The sequence below is a fragment of the Squalius cephalus genome (genome assembly GCF_949319135.1).
Source record: "Squalius cephalus genome assembly, chromosome: 18".
Classification (NCBI taxonomy): Eukaryota; Metazoa; Chordata; class Actinopteri; order Cypriniformes; family Leuciscidae; genus Squalius; species Squalius cephalus.
The window spans coordinates 27,653,887-27,678,670 of NC_137139.1; the positions used below are offsets into that span (position 1 = coordinate 27,653,887).

Below are 24,784 nucleotides of genomic sequence, written 5' to 3' on the forward strand. Positions count from 1 at the left end.
GTATCAGTCTCAGTCAAGCAATACGACTATGACCAGAACTCAGCTGTGTGTGTGTGTGTGTGTGTGTGCGCGTGTGTTTGTGTGTTGAATGTGAGGATGGCTGCACTCAATAAGCTGTAGTGTAGTACATTATTAAATGAATGTCATCACGCTGGTGCTGTCAGAGAGTGTGTGAGCTGTCATACTGACCTCTTCTCCTTCAGAGTTGCGCCACAGCCACACGTATAGCAAGCGGAATGTTGAGATTAACTCTTTGTCATATTTTTCTTGTTCTCTCAACTTGGCTAATGTATTGTCAGTCCTTTGTTCGTGTTCAACAAATTGTTATATAAAAAGCCATATAAACAATAAGAGGCACAATAAACTTTTTTTTTTGAGAAACTCTCTTTCACTCTCTCCTTGCCATTCATTTACAGTACTTTAATTCATCTAGTATATAGGAATAGTTAAGCCAAATATTAAAATTCTGCCATCATTTAATGACAAGCATGCGCTTTCACTGCCATTGACACTCAAAAAGATATTTAACCCCAAAATCCACATTATAGGGCCTGTGATTCTCATTAATGTTATAAGTAATGTAAATATTTTTTTAACTGTATTACGTGTAATAGAAAGATTTTAATTAGCTTCAATTTATGCCAGTTGTATTACAAAATATAACTATGATGTATAATACATTACAATTTAATGATCGCGTGTCCATCCAATCATTGAAAATCCTTTCATCTAAATGTAGCCTATATTTGAAATGTGTAATCACGAGTGTAAATAAATACACACTCTTTCCCCACCAGCGTTTTTGAAAAAAGTTGGCAGCCACCGCTAGCATTTTTGAACATTTTCACAAAAGTTGGCTCAGAATATTTTGTATATTTTTATGAATACCTGAACATACAGTATTTCTGTCAAAAGAGAGAACAGACCTTCTGCTTAAAAAACTCGATTTATTCTAGCTTCATGCAATCATTTTTTAATCAACACTTGAATGTGGGTAAAATTAATTTTAAAAAAGCAATATTTTGAGCTAAAAGCTCAGAAAATAGCGTTTTTAGTCAAAGACTACATAGATGGAATACATCAAGTCCATCAACAGCAGCCCCAAAGCTTGCACAGTCCCATAGATCGTCCTAGGTTGACATTTCATTCGGTAACATTAGGTAGTTCACATTTATGCTCATCTGCTAATCCATCTTATTTATTGTTTACGCTTATGCTATCACTTGTTTCTGCTTCTTTTTTTCTTGTGTAATAGCGCCCCCTACGGTATAACAGTGAAAACACAGAAAGCCTGGAAAGAGTTACATGGATAAAACTTACATTTAAATGTATATTTAAAAAGTATTACTACTTGTCTGTAAATACACTTTTTAAACATACATACAAAAGTTTTAAAAGGACTTTTAATTCAACTTGCCGCCAACTGACTGTCGTGTAGTGTGACTGCACAGTCAGGGATGAACCTTGGACGAGGCTTGTGTGTGAACTGATTCAAAAGATTCGAATCAATAGGATTAATCTACTCTCAATTCCCAATTTGCATATATTAGCTATATAAAATAATATCACAGGGAAAAACTGGTTTCATGTAAGCAAAATGTGTGGTGAAATTAAATTAAGCCATTTATCTGACGGGTCTGAAAATCCGTTAATGACGTCATCGTGCATTATGTTTGAAAGCGGGGAAGAAGATCCTGAAACAAAGCTGCAGCCAAAGGAAGATTTTGATGTGAATAACGACTCAAAATTCGGTCTGTACTTCACACAGTACTATAATTATCTTTAGAAGATTTGAAATATAGTGGCTTAATCGTATGGAATATATTCATTCATTATACTTTATATGTTTTCAGTCCCTTTTCAAACTTGACAGGCCCCGGCCACACTGTTCTACGGAGGGAACAGGAAAGCAGCTTATTTAGTGTTTTCCAGAAAATTTTACTCGTCTTGAACGACACGAGGGTGAGTAAACGATTGCCGAATTTTAGCTGACATTATTCACAATGAAACGAGGTGTGTGAAACATGAGGAAAGAAACATCCAAATCCCCAAGCAATTACGTTAATTCGTCCAACAGAGGGCGATCGCGCACCAGATTTGCTCTAATGACCCTGCTGGCTAGAGAACTATAATTTATCAAACGCTAACCACACACAAACACTACTGAGACCAAAACTAATGGATCCTGCCAGTGAGCCCTCATTTGTCTGCATGTGTCATACAGTAATTATCCGAGGACAAAGAAACATCCTTGCATTACTCATACAGGAGCATTAAAGACTTAGACATGAGACAGAATGAGCAGAGGTTATTGTGAAAATTTAGTTTCATTAAGAAGAAATAATTGAATCTTTTAGATAATTATGTGATAATTAAAAAGAAATATATAACGTTAAATATTTTTCATTGGTTACATTAGCCTGAAATAACGTGGAAAATAATGTCTTTTTTACCAGCCATAAGTGATTACGGATAGCATATTTTATTTATTCAATAATATAAAATGTTTCATATTATAATACCAAGCAAAATTAGAATCTATTCAGGTGTATCTGTAAGTGATTACCTGAATGATGGAGATCATAGACATATGACCACACCCTTTTTATGCATGCTTTTATATTCTCAAAATCCATAAAGCACAAGTCCATATGGATGTATTCATGCATTTGAATTAATGCATGGACACAGTACTTGAGGGATTCAGACTTGACCACTTTATTTGTAAAGAGCACAAAGGGGCTCACAATATACAAATCTATTTATTCATAGCTCAAGGGTATTGTAGTAAACAGGGCTATGGCACTCTTAATTAAAAGATTACTATAATTAAGTTTCATTAAAAGGATCAATAAACTAGGGCTAAGATTAAAAACAAGACCCATGCATTATACACTGGTTTACAAGGACCCCATACATCCAATCCCAATGAGATGTTGCCATGGGAACACAAGGCAGATAGGCTGAGGTGATGGATTTAAAGAGACAGGACATGTTTTTCTATCCATGGCAAACATGCTCTGCTTCCTGTGGTGTTCAGTGCATAGTGCTGAGAGTCATGAGAGTTAAATGAAGGAGAAAAGAGCAATAATGAAAGGAGAGAGCAACGTCTAGGCTGCAGTTGTTCAAATTACAAAAACAACAAAGAAGGCACATGTGGAGAGATTCATCCATTCATTCATTCTGATTAAAGCCATTTAAATGGTTATCAATGAAAAAAATAAACAGAACTGATTTTTTTTTTTTTTAGTGGAGTTGTGCATGCCTTGGCAAAACCTGCTGTCATGGAGTTTGCAAGGATGAATTATGATCGATTGTTGCCCCATTTCATCTCCCCTATACAATAAAATTCACCCTAATGTTAAAAATAATTGCATTTTCACATTTCACATCAACTGCAACTTGAAATCTGTGAATTTATTTCCTATTTATGACTTTAAATCTCAACATTTTATGCTTGAATACAAAGAATGACAGCTTTACCGTCTCATAATTACAGCTTTATATTTTGCAAATGTGACTAGTGGCTGATAAAAACTGAATTTATGTTGGTCTACAAAATAATACTGTAGTAATTGTGAGATGTAAAACTACTTTTTTAAAGAAAGTACGTTGCAAAAATAAGAAGTGAAGTATTCATTTTGAGAAAAAGTCACAATTACACAATTGTACCGTGTGCTTTATATATTGCTCTCAATATATTATAATGGTGACAAAAACACAGGCTTGTATCAAATCATCAAAGGTGTCTGGGAAAAATAACATTTTGTTTTGAATTGTGAAAACAATCAATGGCATGTATTGAGCAATGTCAGTTTTATATTTGCAGTATCTTGTTATTTCTCTCAGATCGAGGATCCAGGCAGTCACAGTAGGTGGTTGTGAGGGTGTTGCTATGCAATTGCTAAGGTATTCAGAATAGTTTTTAGCTCGACGCTAGGATCATCTAGCTGGTTGTTAGGTGGCTGCTCACTGATCCACCGCTAAGTCTATCTATATTACGTATATACTCTGCTCCTTTAGGGCTTTTCACACTTGAAATAGTTAACCCTGGGTCATTGTAAACCCCAGGTAAACGAAATCCTGTTTTATTTTGCTTCACGTTTCACACTGCTCATAATTTACCCGGAGTTAACAATTAATTCTGGCTTATCCACCTGGCACGCTATTGGCGGGTTTAATCCAATCCAATTCCAGAGCCGTTACGGCTCTGTCCAATTCCTTTTAACCTCTCGACGATGCTCAATGGCTTCTTTTTAGCAAACAAATCGCTTGAATGGGTGTAAATACCACTAACTTTCATGTTTTTTTTTTTGTTTTTTTTTTGCATAACCTGCAAAAAATTTTCGATTCCATTGCTACTTCTGCAAATCGCTGATCAACACGTTTGGTTACACGTTTCCTGCCTGGAGTTTTCGCGTTGCTCTGCAAAGTACGTCACCCGGATCGTTGGTCTGATTGGTTGAAGGACTATCCAATTGCGTACGGAGTCATTTGAACTATGCCCATTGATCATGCCTCTTGTGCAGTAGAAAATACAGAGCAGACTCCCCTGACCAATGTTCAATTTTAAAAGATTGAGCTTGGTCTAGTGATAGCCAGACTATCTTGATACCTTACTTGGAATGTATTATTTGAAGGTAGGAATAGTTTCAGACGCAGCCCATGATTTGAGGTATCATTCATATCTACAGCACAAAAATGCAGAATTGTTAGTTATATTAGTAATAATGCATCAAAGTTTAGCAAACATTACTTTAAAAATTAAAGGTTTAGTTCACCCAAAAATGACATTTCTGTAATTAATTACTCACCCTCACGTCGTTCCAAACCCATAAGACCTTTGTTCATCTTCGGAACACAAATTAAGGTAAATATGAAGAATTATTCATATTAAGATTAATAAAGTTGTTATTTTTGTTTGTTTTTCGCTTCAACATTAAGGTTGAACCCCTGTAGTCACATGGACTATTTTAGCGATGTCTTTACTACCTTTCTGGGCCTTGAAAGTGGTAATAACGTTGCTGCAAAGATAAACAAAGGTCTTACTGGTTTGGAACGACGTGAGGGTGAGTAATTAATGACAGAAATTTAATTTTTGGGTGAACTAACCCTTTAAGATGCAACACAAAGTAAATTCAGGATGAGAGTGAGGAATAAAAGCGTTCAAACAAAAAGAGAAAGAAACAACTCAAAAAAATATATAAAGATGTAAAAGAAAAGAATGACTGTAATATCTTGCCCAGCAAGAGATCATACAGTCTACACTGGTTTAATGCCGCTCAATCAACTCGTAATAAAATACAAAATGACCCATAATATTTTTTGCCTTTCTTATGTTAGAGAAAAGATTCTAGCTGGAGGTATTCTGGAGAATGAGAGATTATATGTTAGACATTCTCTACAGGAAACCGAGGCAGTGGCTTCCTAAAAGACATGAAAAGGCAGAAAAAAAGGAAAGAGCGAGAAGGAAGGAGGGAAGGAAGGCAGGAAGGAAGGAGAGCAGGTAGTATGTTGTAATGCCAGGGTGCAGTGCTGTGGCCCCAGGCTCTTCATATCTTTTACATTTCTAATTAAAAGAGATAAAGAGTGAAGGAGTCATCAATCCTACAGTGATTTCCCTGTTAAGGTTTTAGAGGCAGCCGTAAAGCAGGCAGCCCGGCTCCATTGATTTTATAATTATCTCCCGTCATGCTGCTAGGGGAGTGAGTGTGGAGAAGAGAAAAAACATGGGAGAGCTAGAGAGGGAGTGGCATAGGAAAAGCAACAGAGGAAAAAATGGGGTGAAGGTCAGCAAAAAGTTGTTAAAAAGCAAGAGAGGATAACAGGGGGGCAATGGTCCAATTCTACACAAGTATCTTTACAGGTAAATCAAAAGCTTGCATAGTGCATCCATAATCTAACGTACCTGTAGGACCTTGTGCTGTATCAGTAAAATGATATTCTTGTGACTAAAATTATCCTAGTGAAAATAGACCTAAATAATTTATAAACAGTGATATGGATTTTACCATTGTTGTAAACAAAGTTTAAAAAACAAATTTTGATTAAATTCCATTAAAAATAAAATACACTTTTTTAAATTTCAACTGTAATTGTTACAATAATGTTTTGTTAATTTATTAACCTCAGTTAATGCATTAGTTATTGTGAATTAACAATGACCAACACGTCTACAGCATCTATTCATCTTGGTTAGAGATACAGTGATATTACAGTTCTAGCCAATTACCAATAAGCCAATAATTATTTTCATGTTATGGTTGATAACCGATAACTGGCCGATATTAAAATTCTATACTTTTGCCTTTAAAAAATAATAAATAAATCAAGTCAACAGTTTCAAATGCTACAAGTGAATTTCAGCATTGCGACACTGCTTTATGCTAAAAGTTACATTTAAGTGTTATTAAAATAGTTAAAAATGTACTTTATGTGAGCATAGATGACAGCAAAGGTATCTAAATGTTAAAAATTGGGGAAATGAGCATGGACAAGTAAATATCCAACACAGATAATTAAAAAAAAAAACTCCAATATCATCCAAAATGGTACAGATAAACTGTGTCCCTGATTTAGGTTAATGTTAATTTCTGCATATACCAATACATTGTACCATTTCAACAAGTTGTATAAATTAGGTAATGTATAGTGAACAAACATGAATTAACAATGAACAATTGTGTATTTATAAATTAATATTAACCTTTGTTACCTGATGCAAATAATGTTTAACGAATTAACCTTATTGTGAAGTGTTGAGTAAAACACATGGACATACAACAAACATTACATTAATTTTTTTTTTAATGAAACCCATCCCACATCCTGAACAGAACGACATAACCTAAAAACAAGTTAGATAAGTGAAAGTAGGAATAACTACATAAAATGCAAACAATAAATCAAATTCTCTGATTGTATTGCCCTGAAATGACTTGCGTTCTGAAAGACAATGTCTCTTAAACATTACTGAAACTCATGAAAGTGGACAACCATTACTTAGGACTAATCTTAACATGTTCCCTGCCATAAACAGGTTTACGGTTGTAGTATAGTGGCTAACAGGAATAAAACAATTTTGCTGTCAAAGGTTTTTGCGTCTACTGGGTGATCAAACTTATCAAACAAAAAGATTTCAGTTTACATTTCAGGTGAAGTGTATCATGAAAATGAGAACTGTTTTCAATCTCAGATACACTAAGAGTCTCTAGAGTACAGTGACCAGTGCACAATACAAATACAGTAGGATGATGAATACAAAGTGAGCGCTGTTTCAGTGAGGTGTAATGGTAACATCACTTTTAAAGTCAATACAGATTATGACATGTTGTATAAAAGGCAAATAACATATAGGTGCTATTTAAACTTTACCCTACAGTAAACGGCAAGAACAAATCAACCAAACTGAAGTTCTGTGAGTACAGTGAGCTCAACCGGAAAATGTTTCAAACATTAAAAAGAAAAAAACATTTTAATGTATGATACCTTTTCACAATATTCCCCTTCATTATTTCACTTTTAAATATATGCATTAAAATACTCTCCCTGTGAATGTAATTAAAATTTAATTTTACCTCAGGTAATGAGCTTCACCAAAGTTTAAAGACGGACAAATAACGTTCTCCACATGATTTAAATACAGCCAAATAACGTTCTCCACATGATCAACCTGAAGCCATCACACATCCAATTGAATTAAACATGAGATTTCTTGAATTTAGTGAGGCACAATTTAAAGCAGTTCAATTCATACCTTAAAATAAAATTAAAAAAACCTTCTTACAGTACTGCAAAAAGTTTCTAATGTATCTCCAACCCAAAGAGGAACATTAAGTAGTTAAGCTGTCTAAGTACATTTAGCATACAAATAGTAATTTCATCCTTAATGTAAAACAGTGTTTCAATACAATGCAGGAAACTAAGATGAAGCACCAAATATAAATTTTGAGGAATTAAATGTAATAAATTCATTATAATAACTAACTGTTCCTAATACCCCCAGTCTCCATGCTCAAGTGGATTTCCCTCAAAGAAGATCTTGCGCATATGAATTTTACACGAGGATGACAGTAAACGTCCTGAAAGGAATCAAAAGTGCCACTCATTACTCTTACATCTAAACAGAAGGATCAGTCGCTGGTGTAACCCATTGCACATAATCATTGTATGTGTGAACTTTCACACAGTCTTTCTTCAAACAAACAAAATTTCAAAATACTTCTACCACAAGACCCACAAAATGAAGAGCACCCGAACTAAATCTTACATTTAAAACCTGAAAAGATCTTGATGACATTGTGCTTTACATTATTGCTGATGCAGATTAATGATAATTGTTATATCCATACAAGCCTTATGACAGAACTCAAATAAAACACAAGAAAATCAAGACTGAAATAAACAACCCTAACACACACAGAAACACACACATTATTTCCTCTGCCTTAAATACAACCTTTCCCTCGATCTACTCGTTACTGACATTTTCTGCTTGTCATTTGATATGTGTAAAATAACACGTCCGTGCAAGTTACCGTAAAACTGCGTGCGACATAGAGAGGTCTAATAGCTTATGCATATTCTAAGTGCATATAAAGTGTAAAGCAAATTGCATATTTAAATACTCATGTCAATATAATGTAAAGCGCAAATGCTTCTAAATACAAAACTCGTAACACGTGTTGCACTAGTGCAAAGCCATCCACGCTGCACTGGCCCTCCGGTCCTGCAGTTCTGCTTCTCACCACTCGGGACTCTCTGCCAGATCTCTGCATGACAACACACACAACAGGACAAGCGTGAGTTTGGGAAGAAATGGTGCATTTATAGATGGCAGAGGGTGAAAGAGATGGATAGAGAGGGAAACAGACGGAGGGGGGTGGAGGTGTAGAGTTAGGGAGAGAAAGAAAGAGGGTGAAGGAGAGAAGTGAGGGAGAAAGGGTTTTAATGATGCTGAAAATTGGCCGGTGAGCGCTGACTACCCTCTCAGTAAATCATTGCTACAGCTTCCTGTCAACTTATCTGTCCTCTTGTCCTCCCCTCACAGAACTCCCGCTATCCATTCTCTCACTCTCTTCTCCCTCACTAATTTTATGAGGTGGTATTCAAAACTTCCATCTCCTCACCATATTCGGACTGTCACCATAAATAAAGGCCTGCATTAGCGTGTGCGAGTGTGCAAAGACAGAAAAAGAGACAGACTGTGACAGGGAGATATAAAGCGAGGCGTTGGGGAGAGAGAAGGGCCGAATGTTTTTTGCGACAGTGACATATTTACTCATGTGGGTTGTGTAAGAGTATATGTGAAAATCTATCTGAGCCTGTGTCTGCAGGTCACAGATAACGACAGTGTGACTGATGGGGTTTATAGACAGTGAATGTGTGTTTGTGCGTGCTGTACCCGAGGGTAGCGTCTCTGTTGTCAGGCAGGAGAAGAGCTGTCTCCTCTCCATAGCTGTGTCCTCCTGACAAAGCAGCCTCATACTCCTCCTCCTGTAAAACACACGCAGTCACATTTGCATGAATAAAGGGCCTATTGACTACAAGTCTGAAGAACAAGCACAACCAGATTTTTAGAACGCCATAGTGTATCTCTATGAACTACTTCATACTGAAATTGAAATATAAATCTGATCATCTGTCATTTTTGTATTATTTTTTTTAACCTGAAAGCTAATTGGTCAGTGCCAAAAAATCTTGCCAACAATTCACAGATTGACAAAAATGTGGCATCTGGCTCAAGGCATCTCTATGAACTCCAACATATTGAGCTTGAAATATTATTCTGCAATATTCTAAAGTTTTATTTTATTCTGAGCCTAGGTTGATTCTCATTCTCTGTTGAGCCTTTATGTTTGATGTGCATGTAAAAATGATTCATTTCGAAATGATTTTCCCATTCAGATTCCTAATCAAACCTGAGCATCCACCTTATTTTTCAACAGAATTAAGATATTTTCTGTGAATGTGCAAGACTTTCGATTCATTTGCCGCTATTAATAAAACCAGTGTGTTTAAAAATATGATAATGAATTCAAATATGATAAGAACCAATATAAAGCAGTATAATAGACTGTTTTGAACAGGTAAATTGAAAGCAGAAGCCAGTGGCTGTGCCTTGCTCGTATGTTAAAAATTAGGTGGATACAGATATTATTGAAGCTTTAACCCTCTACTGTATCATAAAATTTCTATCATTAACTAAAAACTAAAAGTATTTTGTAATTGCGCTGTTTGGTAAAGTTCGAGCAAAAATGCATTGTAGAAAGATAAAATAAAAACACAGTAAAACAAAGTGAACAACTTGCAAGAGTTTTTACATCATTTAGAGAATCCTAGCTTGTGATAATTCATTGCATTATTCATGTTTTATATCTGGGGACTTTGAGACCCCAAGCACATCATTTTTAAGTAATGCCTTTTTATAAAGGGTGTTGAAATCCTTCACTTCCCTAGCAGACACTTCTCAAACAGAACATGAGGGTTAAAGCATTCAGAAAATGTAATTTTACTCAGTGAAAACTTCTGTATCCAGAGAGTTGGTTATTGTTTGGATGTTGGAAAAATTTCTAAATGAATAACAATAAATTGTATACTTAAGCACCTTTCCAGAACTCAACGTTGTTCGTAAAGTAATGCAAAAACTTTCAGCATCTTACATCTGTGAATAGCTTTAGTGCAAATTGTTAGCAAATATTTTATAGCTTCGTTCTTTTGTGTCATTTTGTCACATCAGATTTGATGTGAAGAGGCCTTGAGGGTGAGGTCACATACAGCTAAACACACAAATAGTGAGCCAATTCTTCCCTAAATGCTTTTTATGCAACCACAAAAATATCATATTTGGATATGCTGCGATGACTTAATGACAAACCCTCACCGACTCAGAGCTGTGAGTGTGTGTGTGAGCACTGGGCTGGTGTGGAGATGAGAGGGGTGCAGGTTGGCTGATGACCACCATGTTCATGCTGGAGGGGTGTCTGGGAGAGGGTGGCGGGGTGGCTGGGAGCAGCAGGTCGGCCTGGGGCTGCTCACACAGACTGTAGTGGTTCAGAGGCCCAGAAGAGTGTGTGTCCTGCAAGGCCTCGGGGTTCTCATCCTCAGAATCTGACAGCAGTGGGCTTTCTGCTTGACCTGAAACCAGGAACGGCAGATGAGCTTTCACAAGTGTTTTTTTTAATGAAAATATTTTTATTATTTTGATTGTGATCATATCATAAATATGTGAATGTAATAGAACTTACATTAAATATAAAAAATAATATTGTAGAATTTACCATATTCTTCATGTCAGCTACACATCCAAAATAAGCTAAAAATGTGATTCTGATTTAATTAAACAGAGAGCAAACAATATGACAAACCTTTATATGTAAATATGTAAACACGCTTAAGTCGACATTGCATTCATGCAACAGACGTCTGTAATTAGTTATAGAGCTTAACTGTTGCAAATGTAAATATAACATTTTTGACACTATAAACAAATCTTTTTTTTAATTTGTATTGTGTAGCACTACTGCTTTGTACGATTTTCCTGATTTGCAAAACTGTTGTGTAATGCTTGCTGTTGTGACTTTTGATTATGGGCATAAAGTCTGAACAACTTTGAAGGTTGCACTGGCCAAAAACCTGTTCGACTTTACTACTAGAAGTTGTGTAATGCAAACCAATTAGATTGTAGATTGCCATTTGCCATTGTGGGAAAATGTACAATTTTTGTGCAGAATATGTCATGTGTGAGCGGTCTGAGGTAAAAGTTAATGAGTCTAAAATAAAGCAGTGTTATATTATGTTGTTTTGTAGTATGGCAGAGTTGTGTGCTTCCGGGAGGTGGGGTTGGTGTGCTGTGTTGTACGGTGGTGAAGTCTTGTCATTGTGCAGGGCCGTATAACGCAGTGTTGTGCAGTGGTGTGTGGCATTTTATGATGTGGCTGTCTGCCGCCTGGAGTTCTGTGGTATTGTTGTGAGAGGGCAATAAAATAAGGAGACAGACTCACAATAGTGTCGTTGTGTGTAGTGATGTTTGTACAGAATTAAAGAAAGCACAGTGACTCACTGCTCTGCAGCAGGGCCGTCTCACTCCATTTAGAATCGCTCAGCACCTCCAGCCTTCTCTCCAGCTGACGGCTGTACTCTATCACTTCCTGCACACACACACAGTTAACAAACCTTACATTGTATAGAATGAAATAATGTCACACTGTTATGTTTAAAATACCATACTGTCTGTCATCCTGTCCCTAAATCAAGAGCGCACTCATCTTAAGTATACGTAGATTCATTGTTATATCCATTTGCAGTTTCCTTTTTTCTTATTTTAGCACAGCTATAGAGAAAACTGGTCACCTTTTCAAGTAATACACATTAATTTTTTTGTTTAACCCCTACCTAAAATCTTTGTAAAACTGCTGTATGTTTAAAAACGTAGCTTAATATATTTTAAATATTCAGGGTAATTTTCAGTCTAATAAGGTCTGTGACACACCAAGCCAGCAGTCAGCCGTCAGTGAGCATCTGTCAGGCTAGTTTTTGCCATGTGTTTTTACACGTCGGCGACAACACAGTTGACTTTCATTGCTGCTAGTTATTTGATGTCGCCCTGGTGTGTCACGGCCTTAACAGAACGGAAAATGCATTTTCAGGAATGCATTTACAGTGAACGGCCAGTTGGAAAACATAGAGCATAGAGGAATAGAGCAAAGCAAATGAACATTCAAGATATACAAATTTATGTTGAAGAATAAACATAACAACATTAGCCTACATATACAACTCTTCTGAGTTATAAAGATTTATTCAAATTTGAACCGTACATCATGACTAGCAAACAATGTAAAGTTACTTTCACTTGGTACCCCCACAGGGATACCATAAAGGAATGCCACATAACTGCATATGCATGACCACACGCCTATGTTGATGTTCTGCAAACTCCATTCATGGCTATTACATATGTAACATACTAACCAGATGTTCCTCAACCTAGAAAGGATCATTTAAAGTTTATAGCTCACATAAGATTTATTTACTTAAGAATTTATGCAATGGCTACCAAAAATACAAGCTTCAGATTTCTGTGTTTAAATCCATCTGCCCACTCCCCTGCTCTGTTTCCAATCTATTTACAATGTGGAATATTGCTTTAAACCAGGAGCCAAACGCTGTCAGACACACAGAGAGCAAAACATTCTCTTGAGAGACAGGTTGTATCTGGTGGTTAGGACTGGTACAACAGCATGTTTCTGTTATGCCTTCAGGCTCATGTGAATGAGAGGGTCGTTTACTGATAAATTGAAGACAACTTCGCTGCAACTGAGCAAACTTTTTAAACTTTTTGGTTGACCTATGAGAACCAGACTTTAAAGATGGCTTTGATGAGAATATTTTTGGTTGACCTGTGAGAATCAGACTTTAAAGATGGCTTTGATGAGAATATTTTTGGTTGACCTGTGAGAACAAGACTTTAAAGATGGCTTTGATGAGAATATGATAGCACGGTGAGTTTTGTGATAACAGCAGAGATCGTGCCTGTATTTCTGTCTGCAGCTGCTCCTTCTCTTTCTGAGCCACTCTAAGACTGGCCTTCAGCTCCTGCAGCTCACGACGAGTCTCGCTTAACTGAACCTGAAAACACACACACAAATTTCACAAGAGTACTATAAAGTACATGTCTTTAAATATTTAGCTTCACATTGAATAGCAAATGTAATTCATACCTTAATTTACATTATATAAATCTGTAAATGACTTTGGTCATTCTAAGTCACTAATCAAATGTAAGCAAATATGTGATATTGACCATTTTAACTCCTACAACGTGTGCTGCAAACACTGAAACAGATGGCACTAAAAATATTGACAAGAAAAACTTACTTGGAAAAACTTGAAACTCTTTACAGTTGAGATAAGGCTACATGTCATTGTTTCAAAGAAATGTGTTAAATAAATGTGTTATACCCGATTGCAGTCTTTCTCTCGTCCCAGCTCCACTACTGCTTTTTCTCTCTCCATCCTCGCCTCTTGCAACATCTCCTCCTTTTGCTGGATCTCGTCATTAAGGCGTTCCAGGCGGACTTTGTCCATCTGACAGTTTATGCAGTCACTTCAATTAACGACAGTTTTAAAGTTGCCTTTGTGTTTTTTAAAACATTTTTTGCTACACGTACCTCCGTGTTCTGCTGCAGGGTCTCTCTCTCCTGTACCCAGTTGGCTCTGCCCTCTCTCAGAGACAGGCTTGCATCTGCCAGCTGAAGTGTGAGCTGTGCGGCCTGCAGACGGGCCTGATGGAGCTCAGCGTGTGTGGTGTCTCTCTGAGCGACCATGTCTCTCAGCTCCCCCCTCAGAGTCTCCACACAGCGTTCACTCACGTTCAGGCGCTCTTGAACACTCCGGAGTTCACTCAATGCCACTTCATTGGCTGCCTAATCAACAATGACACAGATACAATCGTGTCATGCTAAAAAGATGTAGTCAGTCTAGAGGCAGTTAGGGGGCTTGCATGTCTTCTAGCATCCATCTGTTCTATTTATTTTTTTAATTGCTGGACTATACAGACATGGTTCAAATGCGTCACATCTAACAGTTTTCTCAGCATTTCATGCTGACTAAAACATGTGACCAATTAGAAGAAGATGGGAAGTTGTATACAGTTGATATTTAATAAAAATAAATACAAATCAAATCACTTGCAAAAAATACACTACCATTCAAAAGTTTGGGGCCAGTAAGATTTTTTTCTAAAGACATCAATAGTTTTATTCAGCAAGAATGCTTTAAATTCAAAGTGACAGTAAAGACTAATTTGTTACAAAAACTTCCATTTTAAATAAATGCTTTTCTTTTGAACAGTACATTAATCAAAAACTGTATAATGATTTCCACAAAAATATTAAGCATATTCAAGATTGATGATAAAAAATGTTTCTTGAGCACCAATTCAGCATATTTGAATGATTTCTGATGGATCATGTGATGCTAAATTTCTTTTAATAAAAATAAAAATCTTACCGTGCCAAAACCTTTGAAAAGTAGTGTACATTATAATATAATATATTTATTTGTTGCGAAAAATGATCAATATATGTTGATATTTTGTCAGAATGGCCATCAAAGTAGAAAGACATGGTTTCTGCCCCCATATGGTGTATTTACAACATCTACCAGCAGGGAATATGCTAACCAGCCAAACCCCTTATTAATAACATGAACTTCATGGATAAATGGCATCAAGTATCTGTTCTGAGACAATACACCCTGTGTACGAATATCCAATGTGAAAGCTGGGATGTGAAAACTGCTGGAGTGTTACCTCCTTCCTGTGAGCGCTGTTGAGTTTGTGTGTGAGGGTGGTGATGGTGTCACGGAGCTGTAGAGCATGTGTATCTCTCTGGGCCAGTGAACTTCTCAGACTCTGAAACTCTGATGAAAGACTGTGCAGCTCTTTCTCTGTCTGTTCCATCTTTAACTAGTATAATACACAAAACAATGGCACAATAATGACCATGTAGTTGTGTTTATGCTTATTTGTGTACAAGCGTGTACAAGTGTTAGCTGAGAAACCTTCAGGTTCTCGTGTTCATCCTCATCTTCCTTCTTCTGAGCTGATGCTTTCTTGGCCCGTTCCCTCATCCTATGCAGAAACAGCACACAGAAGAACCAATGAAACCACGTGACTCAAAGAGACAATAAGACCCTGTTCACAGCACTAAACCGACCTCTAGAAGGGGTCCAATGTGTCTTGTATATTATCCAATCACATCAATGACATTTGGAGGAAGTCAAAGATGCATATGGCCACAATATATGAAACAATTATGTCCTGATGTGTCCCAGAGAACACAGGATAACTACTTGCTTATATAACATGTACAAATTAAACAATGATTTTACTTTTCAGAAGTACAGCTTAAAACAACAACACAATTCAATACTCAAGTCATCAACGTGCAGTGACAATTGTATAGAATATGTGCAGCCTTTCGTCATTTGAAATTATGTTCAGTGTGTATTCATGAAATCGAAGAAAATCTTTAGGAAATCAGATCAGAAGTGGTCATTGGAGATTAGTCAAGTAGAGATTAGTAGAGATTAGCACATTAGCCTAGTTGTATTGGAGATTAGTCAATTAGAGATTAGTAGAGGTTAGCACATTAGTTGTAAACAAACATACAACACAATCAATGTAGTCTGACTCTGAATCACAAACAAATAACTCTTATTAGCTCTTATGTGTTATTTTTAGTAAATCATAAATAGTGATGCACTGAAAATATTTTTTTTTTTTGGTTTCGATAAAACGAAAATGAAGTTTTGGTAATTAAATTTAGGTAACTGGGTCATTGAACTCGGTATGCTATTCAGGGTGTTGTCATAGTAAAGTTCTTTGGCAAATAGGTGCTTCTCGATTTTTCAGCAGATTATTTTTTACATATTGCTACTGTAGCATCATATTTGGTCACATTGAAGTTCGACTACACTGCTGACATATACCTGTTGTAGCTTATCCACGCTATTGTAGCTTATATTTTCTGCATGAAATAGACACTGATACAGTCAAAACGCATCATCAGAGAAGCGCAAACTGTAACAATGATTTTGGCCATCCAAAACTATACTGCCCGAAACAGGTTTTTTTGTTTTGTTTGTTTTTTCACTTTTCAGTGCATCGCTAATCAAAAACACATACATCATGACTGTGACCAGTGTAGCTTGATTTCTGAAATTAGTGTCTCTTATGAGCTGATTCTTTCAATGAATACCTCCTCAAAAACACAGGTTAACAATTTGAATTAGTCTCAACCGGTGCCCTGCATAATTTACAGCATCAACAGAGAATAAATTTCTTTCATGTGTAAAGCAAAATGTTCATTATGACTGAAATGCACCCAAATTAATTGGAATCGAATCTGTTACAAATGTGTAGGGCTGGGTAATGATTCAAAGATAATTCAGAGTAGAAAACACGAAGCCTCTCACCTTTCTAGGTCAGTCTCTTTCTCCAGTCCTCTCTGGGTCAGTACTTTAATGTCCTCTTCTAGCTCTCTGATTCGCTGCTCATTAGCTTCTTTTTGAGTTAGCAGAGCTCTCTTCTCCTCTGTCAGGGCCTCACCGAAATCCTCAACTTCCTAAAAGAGAGAGGTGTGATGGTAGTGAGATATTTAAACTAAACTGTAACACTAAAAATCGTTTAACAGTTAGCTTTCCGCCAGTGTGTGTGAACATATACACCACAGTAAACACAGTAAAGACAAAATATACACAAAACCCTGACCCAGGGCTGACCACACAGGCTGATGGAATGAGTGTTTACACTACCTTCTGCTTCTTCTTCATCTCCTCTACTTTCTCTATATATTCCCTCACTTCCTGCTTCAGCTCGCTGATCTTCCTTTCCAGCTCCTTGCGGCTCTGCTCCCAGGAGCTTCTGTCTCTCTCTCTCCTGCCTTTCTCCCGCTCCACGTTCTGGTCTGCTGCTTCAAGAGCCTGGAGCAGCTCAGCACGCTCCTTCAAACACTCCTGCAGACGTCTCTGTTTGGAAGAATGACAGAGAAAGATACAGATATTAATAAAAAATACAAATGAACAAAACCTAGTTTTAAATGAGGTCTGTCTATCGATTCAAATGTTTAATTATTTACCTTATATGGTAAATAAAATATAAAACAAATTAATTATATATATCAATATTAGCTTTGAAGACATGGCATTATTGTAGCAGACCAAGTAAATCAAATAAATTATATCATTTAATGTAATTATTTGGGCTGGGTATCGGCAAGGGCCTCACGATTCGATACATATCGCGATGCACGTGTCACAATACGATATATCACGATATATTGCGATGCGATACATATTGTGATATATTGCAATGCTTAAAAAAATAAATAAAAAAAAGTCAAAAATAATAGTTGAAAATACAAAACCGAAACCGGGAACCGATATGGAACCGGTATGTAACCGGACCGAATCAAAACGCAGATTTCGGTGCCACTTAAATGCCTCAGCTGTCTGTTGAAATATTTGCCCTATGGAAACGGACGTAAGAAGCATCATCACCGCATGTGATCGCTAGTTAACCCTTTGACGCGTACGATCGTTCATACCAGTGTGATTAGACCATTCAGATCGCGTGATCATCAACTTCTAAATTCAAATCTGCATTTGCGCGTTGGCTGGCGCTGAGTCAGAGACAGACGCTCTCAGTGCTGTCATATTATATCACAACTATTCAGTGTTTTCAACCACATAAGGTTTATTTTAGGTTTCAGACATTTAAATACACAAGTAATAGCAAAACAACATTTATAGTTTGTATAATACACACTGATGTCTATGGAAGCGGCAATAACAATCCTTTCAATTATAAATTGATGACGTGTTTAGATACACATTGTGTAGGTAACTATAAAATTTACTCTGTTCTTCTCACACTTCACCAGCCACCAGTGAAAAAAATTATCACGATAGTTAGCTGTATCGATATTTTTGAAACGCCCTAGTAATTATTAAGTTTATTGTGAAGTTTATGTAATTTAAATAATTGTCTTAAATGTCTTCTTTACATATGCTATATCAGTAACAAAACAGCATTACTGACTTGGTTGGAAAGCTCTAAGCTGTTCATGTGATTCTCAAACCACACAACAAAACTGCACATTGTGGAAATGTTAAAAGGAGACTCTCTGTCTGAGGTCTGCAGTCTTCTATGGATTAAAGTATCAATACACTGGGACATCTATTCTATTTTTACCCTTTCTTGGACAAACAACAGTGCATCTCAGAGCTGTCCAAAAGAATGTAGTAAAAGTTTATTGTAGTACTGTATACATACTGTAGTTTAGTATTGCTGCATACCTTTCTGACTTGCTTAAAAAAATAATGAAATATATTATAACCTGGAAGTTAATCAAAAATACAGCGAAATGGTGCATTAATTTAAAAAGCCTTTTTTTCACTGTGATTAAAACCTCCAAAATTAAAACATTTAGGCTTCATGCTAACAATCACACCCTTGTACCAGATTACCAATATTGTTTGTTTTACATATTTATTTATAATATATGATAATATATACCGTTTAATTTAACTATATATATATATATATATATATATATATATATATATATATATATATATATATATATATATATATATATATGTATGTACAGTATATGTATATATATGATTGGCTGGAAGGTATGCATTCAAATCGTTTAATGCACAGGTAGTTCCAGTCAGTTTTATCACCATTCTATATTAATGCATTGCTTTCATTTAAGTGCGCGCACACACACACACACATAAAAACATTCAGGAGCACAGAAACTTATCAATGCTGCCCTGTGACTTTTATTGATAAAATAGCCTCGCCGCTGAATCATTTCTCAGCAATAAGGGAGTAACACCAAATGCACAGCTTCATTATTAGTAGAAGGATGCTGCACAGACACAAGCAATTCACACGTGCATCTCTCTCTGTCTTGATAATTAATTCAAATACATGCTATAATTCATTCATTCATAAATGTAATCTTACCACACTGCTTTATCTCTGTGTCTGATTTAAAGTGGGCAGAATGCTAGATCTAATGAGCCATAACTGACCAAATTAACCATTATTTTTAACTTTCTGGTCAAATATTGTGCTGCAAACATCAATAACTTGTTAATGTTGGCAAATGGTCATAAGCAGGAGAATCCACGGCTATTAAACAATTGGAATGCAGAATTCAGAATTGGAATGCAGAATTGGAATGCTGAATTGGAATGCTGAATGCATGTGTTGTGTGTTTCTTTGCCTCCACATCATGCATTAAAATCGCTAGCACAGCATGGATTATCCCTTACATATATCATGCAAACGGAGAGAATGCTACAGCCCTAGGCAACTGCCATTGTCTTATTGTGAAACATATAATTTGTGTAATGATGGACTGAATTACAGTCTTCACATATTCTTTGAGGTCATCTGACCTGCAGTAGCTGGGCTCTGGGGATGACCAGCAACATGTCTTCACCCACTTCCTCTCCTTGGCCCTCCTCCTCCAGAGTCATCAGCTCCTCCATGGGCTTTGGGGCTGAGAAGGTAAAGGCAGTGCTGCGAGTACAAGCCTCTCCCCTTCCATCCACATACACAAACTGGTACTGCTGAGCACTAGGCCCTGGTAGGTAGGAAGCTGAAGAGGAGAGAGAAAAAGAATGCTGTGAAAGGCCAAACACAGGCCAAAAAAAACCCTATAAACAAAACAATTGTCGTATGGTCTCAGATTTTTAATATAGGCAAATTGTATTTGAATATTTCCTGTCTGGTTATTCATAGTGAGAGAAGTTTGGAGATTTCCTACACAATCACATGAAGCCAGGGCCACTGGTGATGACCTCATCTGGCTTCTCCTAAACGCACTCTGTCTCCATCACCAATATTCACCACAAAATACAATGCTGCCATTCTGCACTGTGCAAATCTCAGCCCAGATGATACTTTCACTAGCGCTTGCAAAACACGGTCTAACACTACTGTTCACAGTTTTGGGGTCAGAAAGTTTTTTTTGTGAAAGAAATTAATACTTTTATTCAGCAAGGATACATTAAATTGATCAAAAGTGAAAGCATAGATATTTACAATGTTACAAAAGATTTTTATTTAAAATAAGTGCTGTTTTGAAAATACTATTCATCAAAGAGTCCTAAAAAAAAATCACAGGTTTAAATAAGCAGCTGTTTTCAACATTATGTTCAACAAAGTAACTTGAGCACCAAAGCAGAAATAAATTGCACTTTAAAATATATTAAAATGCAAAACATTTATTTTAAATTGTAATATTTCACAATATTATTGGTTTTACTTTATTTTTGAATGAATAATGCAGCCTTTGTTAGCATAAAATACTTTAAAAAGAAACATTTGAATCGACCTCAAACTTCTGAATGGTAGAGCATGTTACTTTAAAAGAGCAATACATAGCGCGCCTACACCCTGCAGTTTAATTACTATTGATGTGCTTTTCAGAAATAAGCTAGTCATTAGGTTGTCTCAAAGATTAGTTAACCACTTGGTTATAAGGAAGCCCTGAATAAATAGGGCCCACTAGACACTGATCAGACATGCTTCTTAGGGGGCGTTCACACACGATACACAACAATTTAAAGGGCTGTCACAGGGTTTTACAATGCTTATGATAATGCACGCTACAGCACAGCAAAGTAAAACCTTTTAAAAATAAATTGCATCTCTAAATTAATTATTTTTAAAGCATTGCCAAAACAAGCATTTTAGGTTTATTGTTTAAAACATTTTTAGAGAAGCAAGTCAATCTAGGGTAATTTGGGAGCATCCTAGCCCTCCCTACTAATAATTAACTACAGGCGAAATCCTTTGTGGCATTTTATCTCTTTCACAGGTCATCTGAGGACAAACATTTGGTAATGCACTGAATGCATGAGCCCAGCAGTTGGGTGAATCAATGCAAGAAACTGTAATTAGCTTCTTTAAATGTCCCTAAAGCACACTATTCTTTATTCATACTGTATTAAGACCATCAGCTGACTTTCAAGAGGGCTTGAACACCAAAATCAATGCTTCAGAGACCTTGGAAATTAACGCAGCAGTTCACGGAGGTCCCCTCTTTGTAGTTGGATGGTGCTACTGCCCACACAAACGTATGGTAGTCCTTGATTGATGACCAGCCAACCTGAGGGTAAAAGAAACAGATCAACTTTAATTAAGCAAAAGAGCCACATCAGTGCTGAAAAGTCCTGGAGATGGTTCTCTCTTACTTTAAATAGTCCAACCCAGTCATTACTGGCCCATGTGTGCTGTGAGTTGATGGTGTAGTGGCAGTCCACTCTGCTCTGAGGGAAGTAGCTACTTCCGACATTGCGAAACTCCACCCCCAATGTCTTCTCCATGGCAACAGAATAGTGATGCACCTAGGTAGTTATTAAAAATTAAAATAGAAATATTTAGTCTAAAACTATTTTTCTCATTCTCAAATAATATGCATGCAGTTTTATGGCATCATTACATGAAATATTAGTATTACAAAAAAATTGCAACAAAGTTACTAAAAATGGTTAAAAAAAAACGTAATACATCCTTAGTAAAAGACATAATACATAGAAAATACAATATGTTGAATTTTATCCTAAAATCCTGATGTTAAGAAAAAGTTCAAAGACATGTTACTTATGTGCTTTGAAGAAGTGTGGCTGAGGTAAAAGGCAATACAGTAATTATTTTGTCTTAAATATGCTATCTTATTATGCCTTTTCTGTCTCTATCCAAATTCACAAATATACATAACTTTAAAAGGAATTTTAAACAGGATTTAATTAGTCCCCAGAAAATTGTATGGATATTATTATCGCTTACTGAGGACAGTAGGGGAGAGGTGAATGTGTTGCGCAAGTGAAGAGGTACTGTTTATGTTAAACTAGATGCCGAGTTCCTGCGGATGACTGACGAGGGGTGCAGACTCTCTCACCCCGGACACACATCAGCTCTTAGAGAGCATTTGTGACACAGGCTGTCAGGTGCCACAAATGCTGTGACTGACTGTGTGAACTGTATAGATTACAAGTAATGACAGGTGGGCCCATCATTAGCAACACCTTATAATAAACTACAAACTCCATATTTAGACTCTCCATGAACAGACCAAGGACGATTTCTGACGTCATCTGTATGATGTCAGAAACTTGCAGCTTAACTCCAGTGCTCAGTATCAAGCTTTATCTTCACAAGAAATACCAAGGATCATTTGATTCCTCATCATATGAGTCGTTTAAAATAAAATAGATGGTGAATTTAAAAAACAAAACAAAAAAAAAAACACTAGAAAACACAAAATTTATTTTAATGTACTTTTAATATTACTTGACACGTGACACCTGATTGTTGTGGCACAATAATTGCTGACTTACGAAAATAAAATCTTTCTTTGCATTGCAAACAATCGTGGATGGCTATTGCAAGCGAGGCCCAAAGTTAGAAACTATCTCAAGTTACTCGGTACAGCGTGACAACAAGAAGAAAAACAATGCATAAGCAGATCTGACACTTTGTTACAGCAGTTAAAAAAGAAAAACATGACAGCCTTATAACATTGTTATCGTCAATACACATTCCATGGGACTGCCTCTAATGGGATTGGATGTTATAAACATGGCATGCTTTGTCTTTAGCTGCGTGCTACTGAACATACTGCAGTTTTTTCTTTTCTTTTTTTCTTTGTGGAAAAACCGCAAACGTCGTATAACAAAACTCACCCAATTTAGATTAGATAACCAGAACAATGTCCTCTTGAAAAACGATGTTCGGTCATATAGGAGAAAACATCTATGAGACTGATGACAAGTGTAATTTACACCGACACGTTCGCCGAGATGAGCTGTGCCACGAACATCTCACAACAATAACAAAAACAGAAGCATGGGTGCTTTGGAGAGGCACGCTGCATTGTGGGAAATGAAGTTCTATCACTGATTCTGAATCATGTCTCAGACACTCAAAAAAACTAAAATCCCCATCTGTAACGAGAATGCTTTGAAGGTCGATGTGAGAAGTCAAACGTCATGGTAACGGTACAGCGATTGAAGCTCTGATTGGTTCACGTTTCTCATCGGATTCATCGTCTTAGTTTCTATTGGTTAAATGTGTATGTCAATCAACTCTTGGCCAATGCGATACGTGTTCGTTAAACACGCATGGTGAAAAGCAACACGATTGCGAAATGAACTAGTCTGACTCATTTCCGCGAATAGGCTCTTTCGAACAGTTCGAAACATCGATTCAGTGATTCATTCATTTACGTCTCATAACTAAAAAGTGATATTCTTTGAAATAAACTCTGTCATGTATTTGTGTTAATAAAAGTGTCATACAGTCAAGTCAACTTTATATGTTCTATTTGTAATAATTTTGCAAATAGGCTACTCTAGTAATAATATATCGCCCCATCAGTCAAATCTTTGGTAAACTTAAAATGCTCACACTGTCAGCTCGGTTCTTGGCTTGCTGCAAAATTGACATGTCAGAAAGAGACAGCTCTTGGTTCAATGAGTCGGTTGACGCCAGAATCACTCGACCTGATTCGGTTCGTTTCGAACAAATCGTTCGTTCGGTCTGTTGTAACCAGTTCAAACTATTCAGTAAAAAGATCCGGTTCAGAAGAGCGATTCGACTGTGTCTGGTTTCCAAGAGACATGTTATATAATATCATAATATTCGCATACATAATATAAAGCACCTGCGTGGGACATATATCACTCACATGCTTGTTTGATGCCTGCAATGGCTTTTCAGGGTTATTCTACTTTGATTTCTGCTGTCTCAGTAGGCCGACACACATTCAGCTGGAGTAAACAGCACTCTTCATTTGCTGACTCACAGAAACTTGAAACTAGAATGCTTGGCCATGAAGCTGAAAAGCAGATGCTAAATGCCTATCATTTTTCAATGATTCTTACAATAATTTGTCTCTCACACTAAGGCTAACTTGTAGCTCAGTTTGTGTAATAAAGAGGGGAAATAAATGTATTATAAGCTATATTTAATCAATAGTTAATGGAGTTAGATATTTAGCATTTTAAAGAACCAAGGAGACACCTCTTTTCCAAAACATTAGTTGTCTGATGTTCTCGTTGTGAACACAAGATGGCAGTGTACTTTTAGGAAAAAGGAAAGAGCTGCGGTGTAGCTGTGCATTGTCCTCTAAGATTTTTCTTTAAGTATATTACTATTTATAAACATATAATGTTCTTTTTTTTTTTATTGAAT

General features: G+C 36.5%; 1 protein-coding gene and 1 long non-coding RNA gene across 2 annotated transcripts in view; one reads left to right on the forward strand and one right to left on the reverse strand.

Annotated features, from left to right (window-relative positions):
* The first annotated feature begins 1,608 nt into the window (after positions 1–1,608).
* LOC307145350 overlaps positions 1,609–24,784 on the forward strand; it is a 38,258-nt gene continuing 15,082 nt past the window's right edge. The window contains exons 1-2 of the long non-coding RNA XR_013818940.1: positions 1,609–1,751; positions 1,854–1,962. This is a non-coding gene — a long non-coding RNA (uncharacterized lncRNA). The remainder of the gene's footprint in view (positions 1,752–1,853; positions 1,963–24,784) is intronic.
* Positions 6,786–23,539, reverse strand: calcoco1a (calcium binding and coiled-coil domain 1a). Its single transcript, XM_079848670.1, has 15 exons — positions 23,275–23,539; positions 21,784–21,936; positions 21,596–21,698; positions 19,981–20,183; positions 17,320–17,532; positions 16,981–17,129; positions 15,565–15,634; positions 15,314–15,469; positions 14,172–14,426; positions 13,963–14,088; positions 13,534–13,629; positions 12,062–12,149; positions 10,883–11,136; positions 9,404–9,495; positions 6,786–8,771 (listed from the first exon to the last, which is right to left on the reverse strand). Exons 2-15 carry the CDS (start codon positions 21,913–21,915, stop codon positions 8,744–8,746), a joined length of 1,965 nt encoding a protein of 654 aa, XP_079704796.1. The 5' UTR covers positions 21,916–21,936; positions 23,275–23,539; the 3' UTR covers positions 6,786–8,743.

Bases quoted from the DNA above. Each gene is read 5' to 3' on its own strand.
- calcoco1a (XM_079848670.1), bottom strand. From the start codon at position 21,915: ATGGAGAAGACATTGGGGGTGGAGTTTCGCAATGTCGGAAGTAGCTAC. The intron at 21,699-21,783 runs GTAAGAGAGAAC...TTTTACCCTCAG, and splicing joins ACTGGGTTGGACTATTTAAA to GTTGGCTGGTCATCAATCAA. The intron at 17,130-17,319 runs GTAGTGTAAACA...TCTCTCTTTTAG, and splicing joins AGATGAAGAAGAAGCAGAAG to GAAGTTGAGGATTTCGGTGA.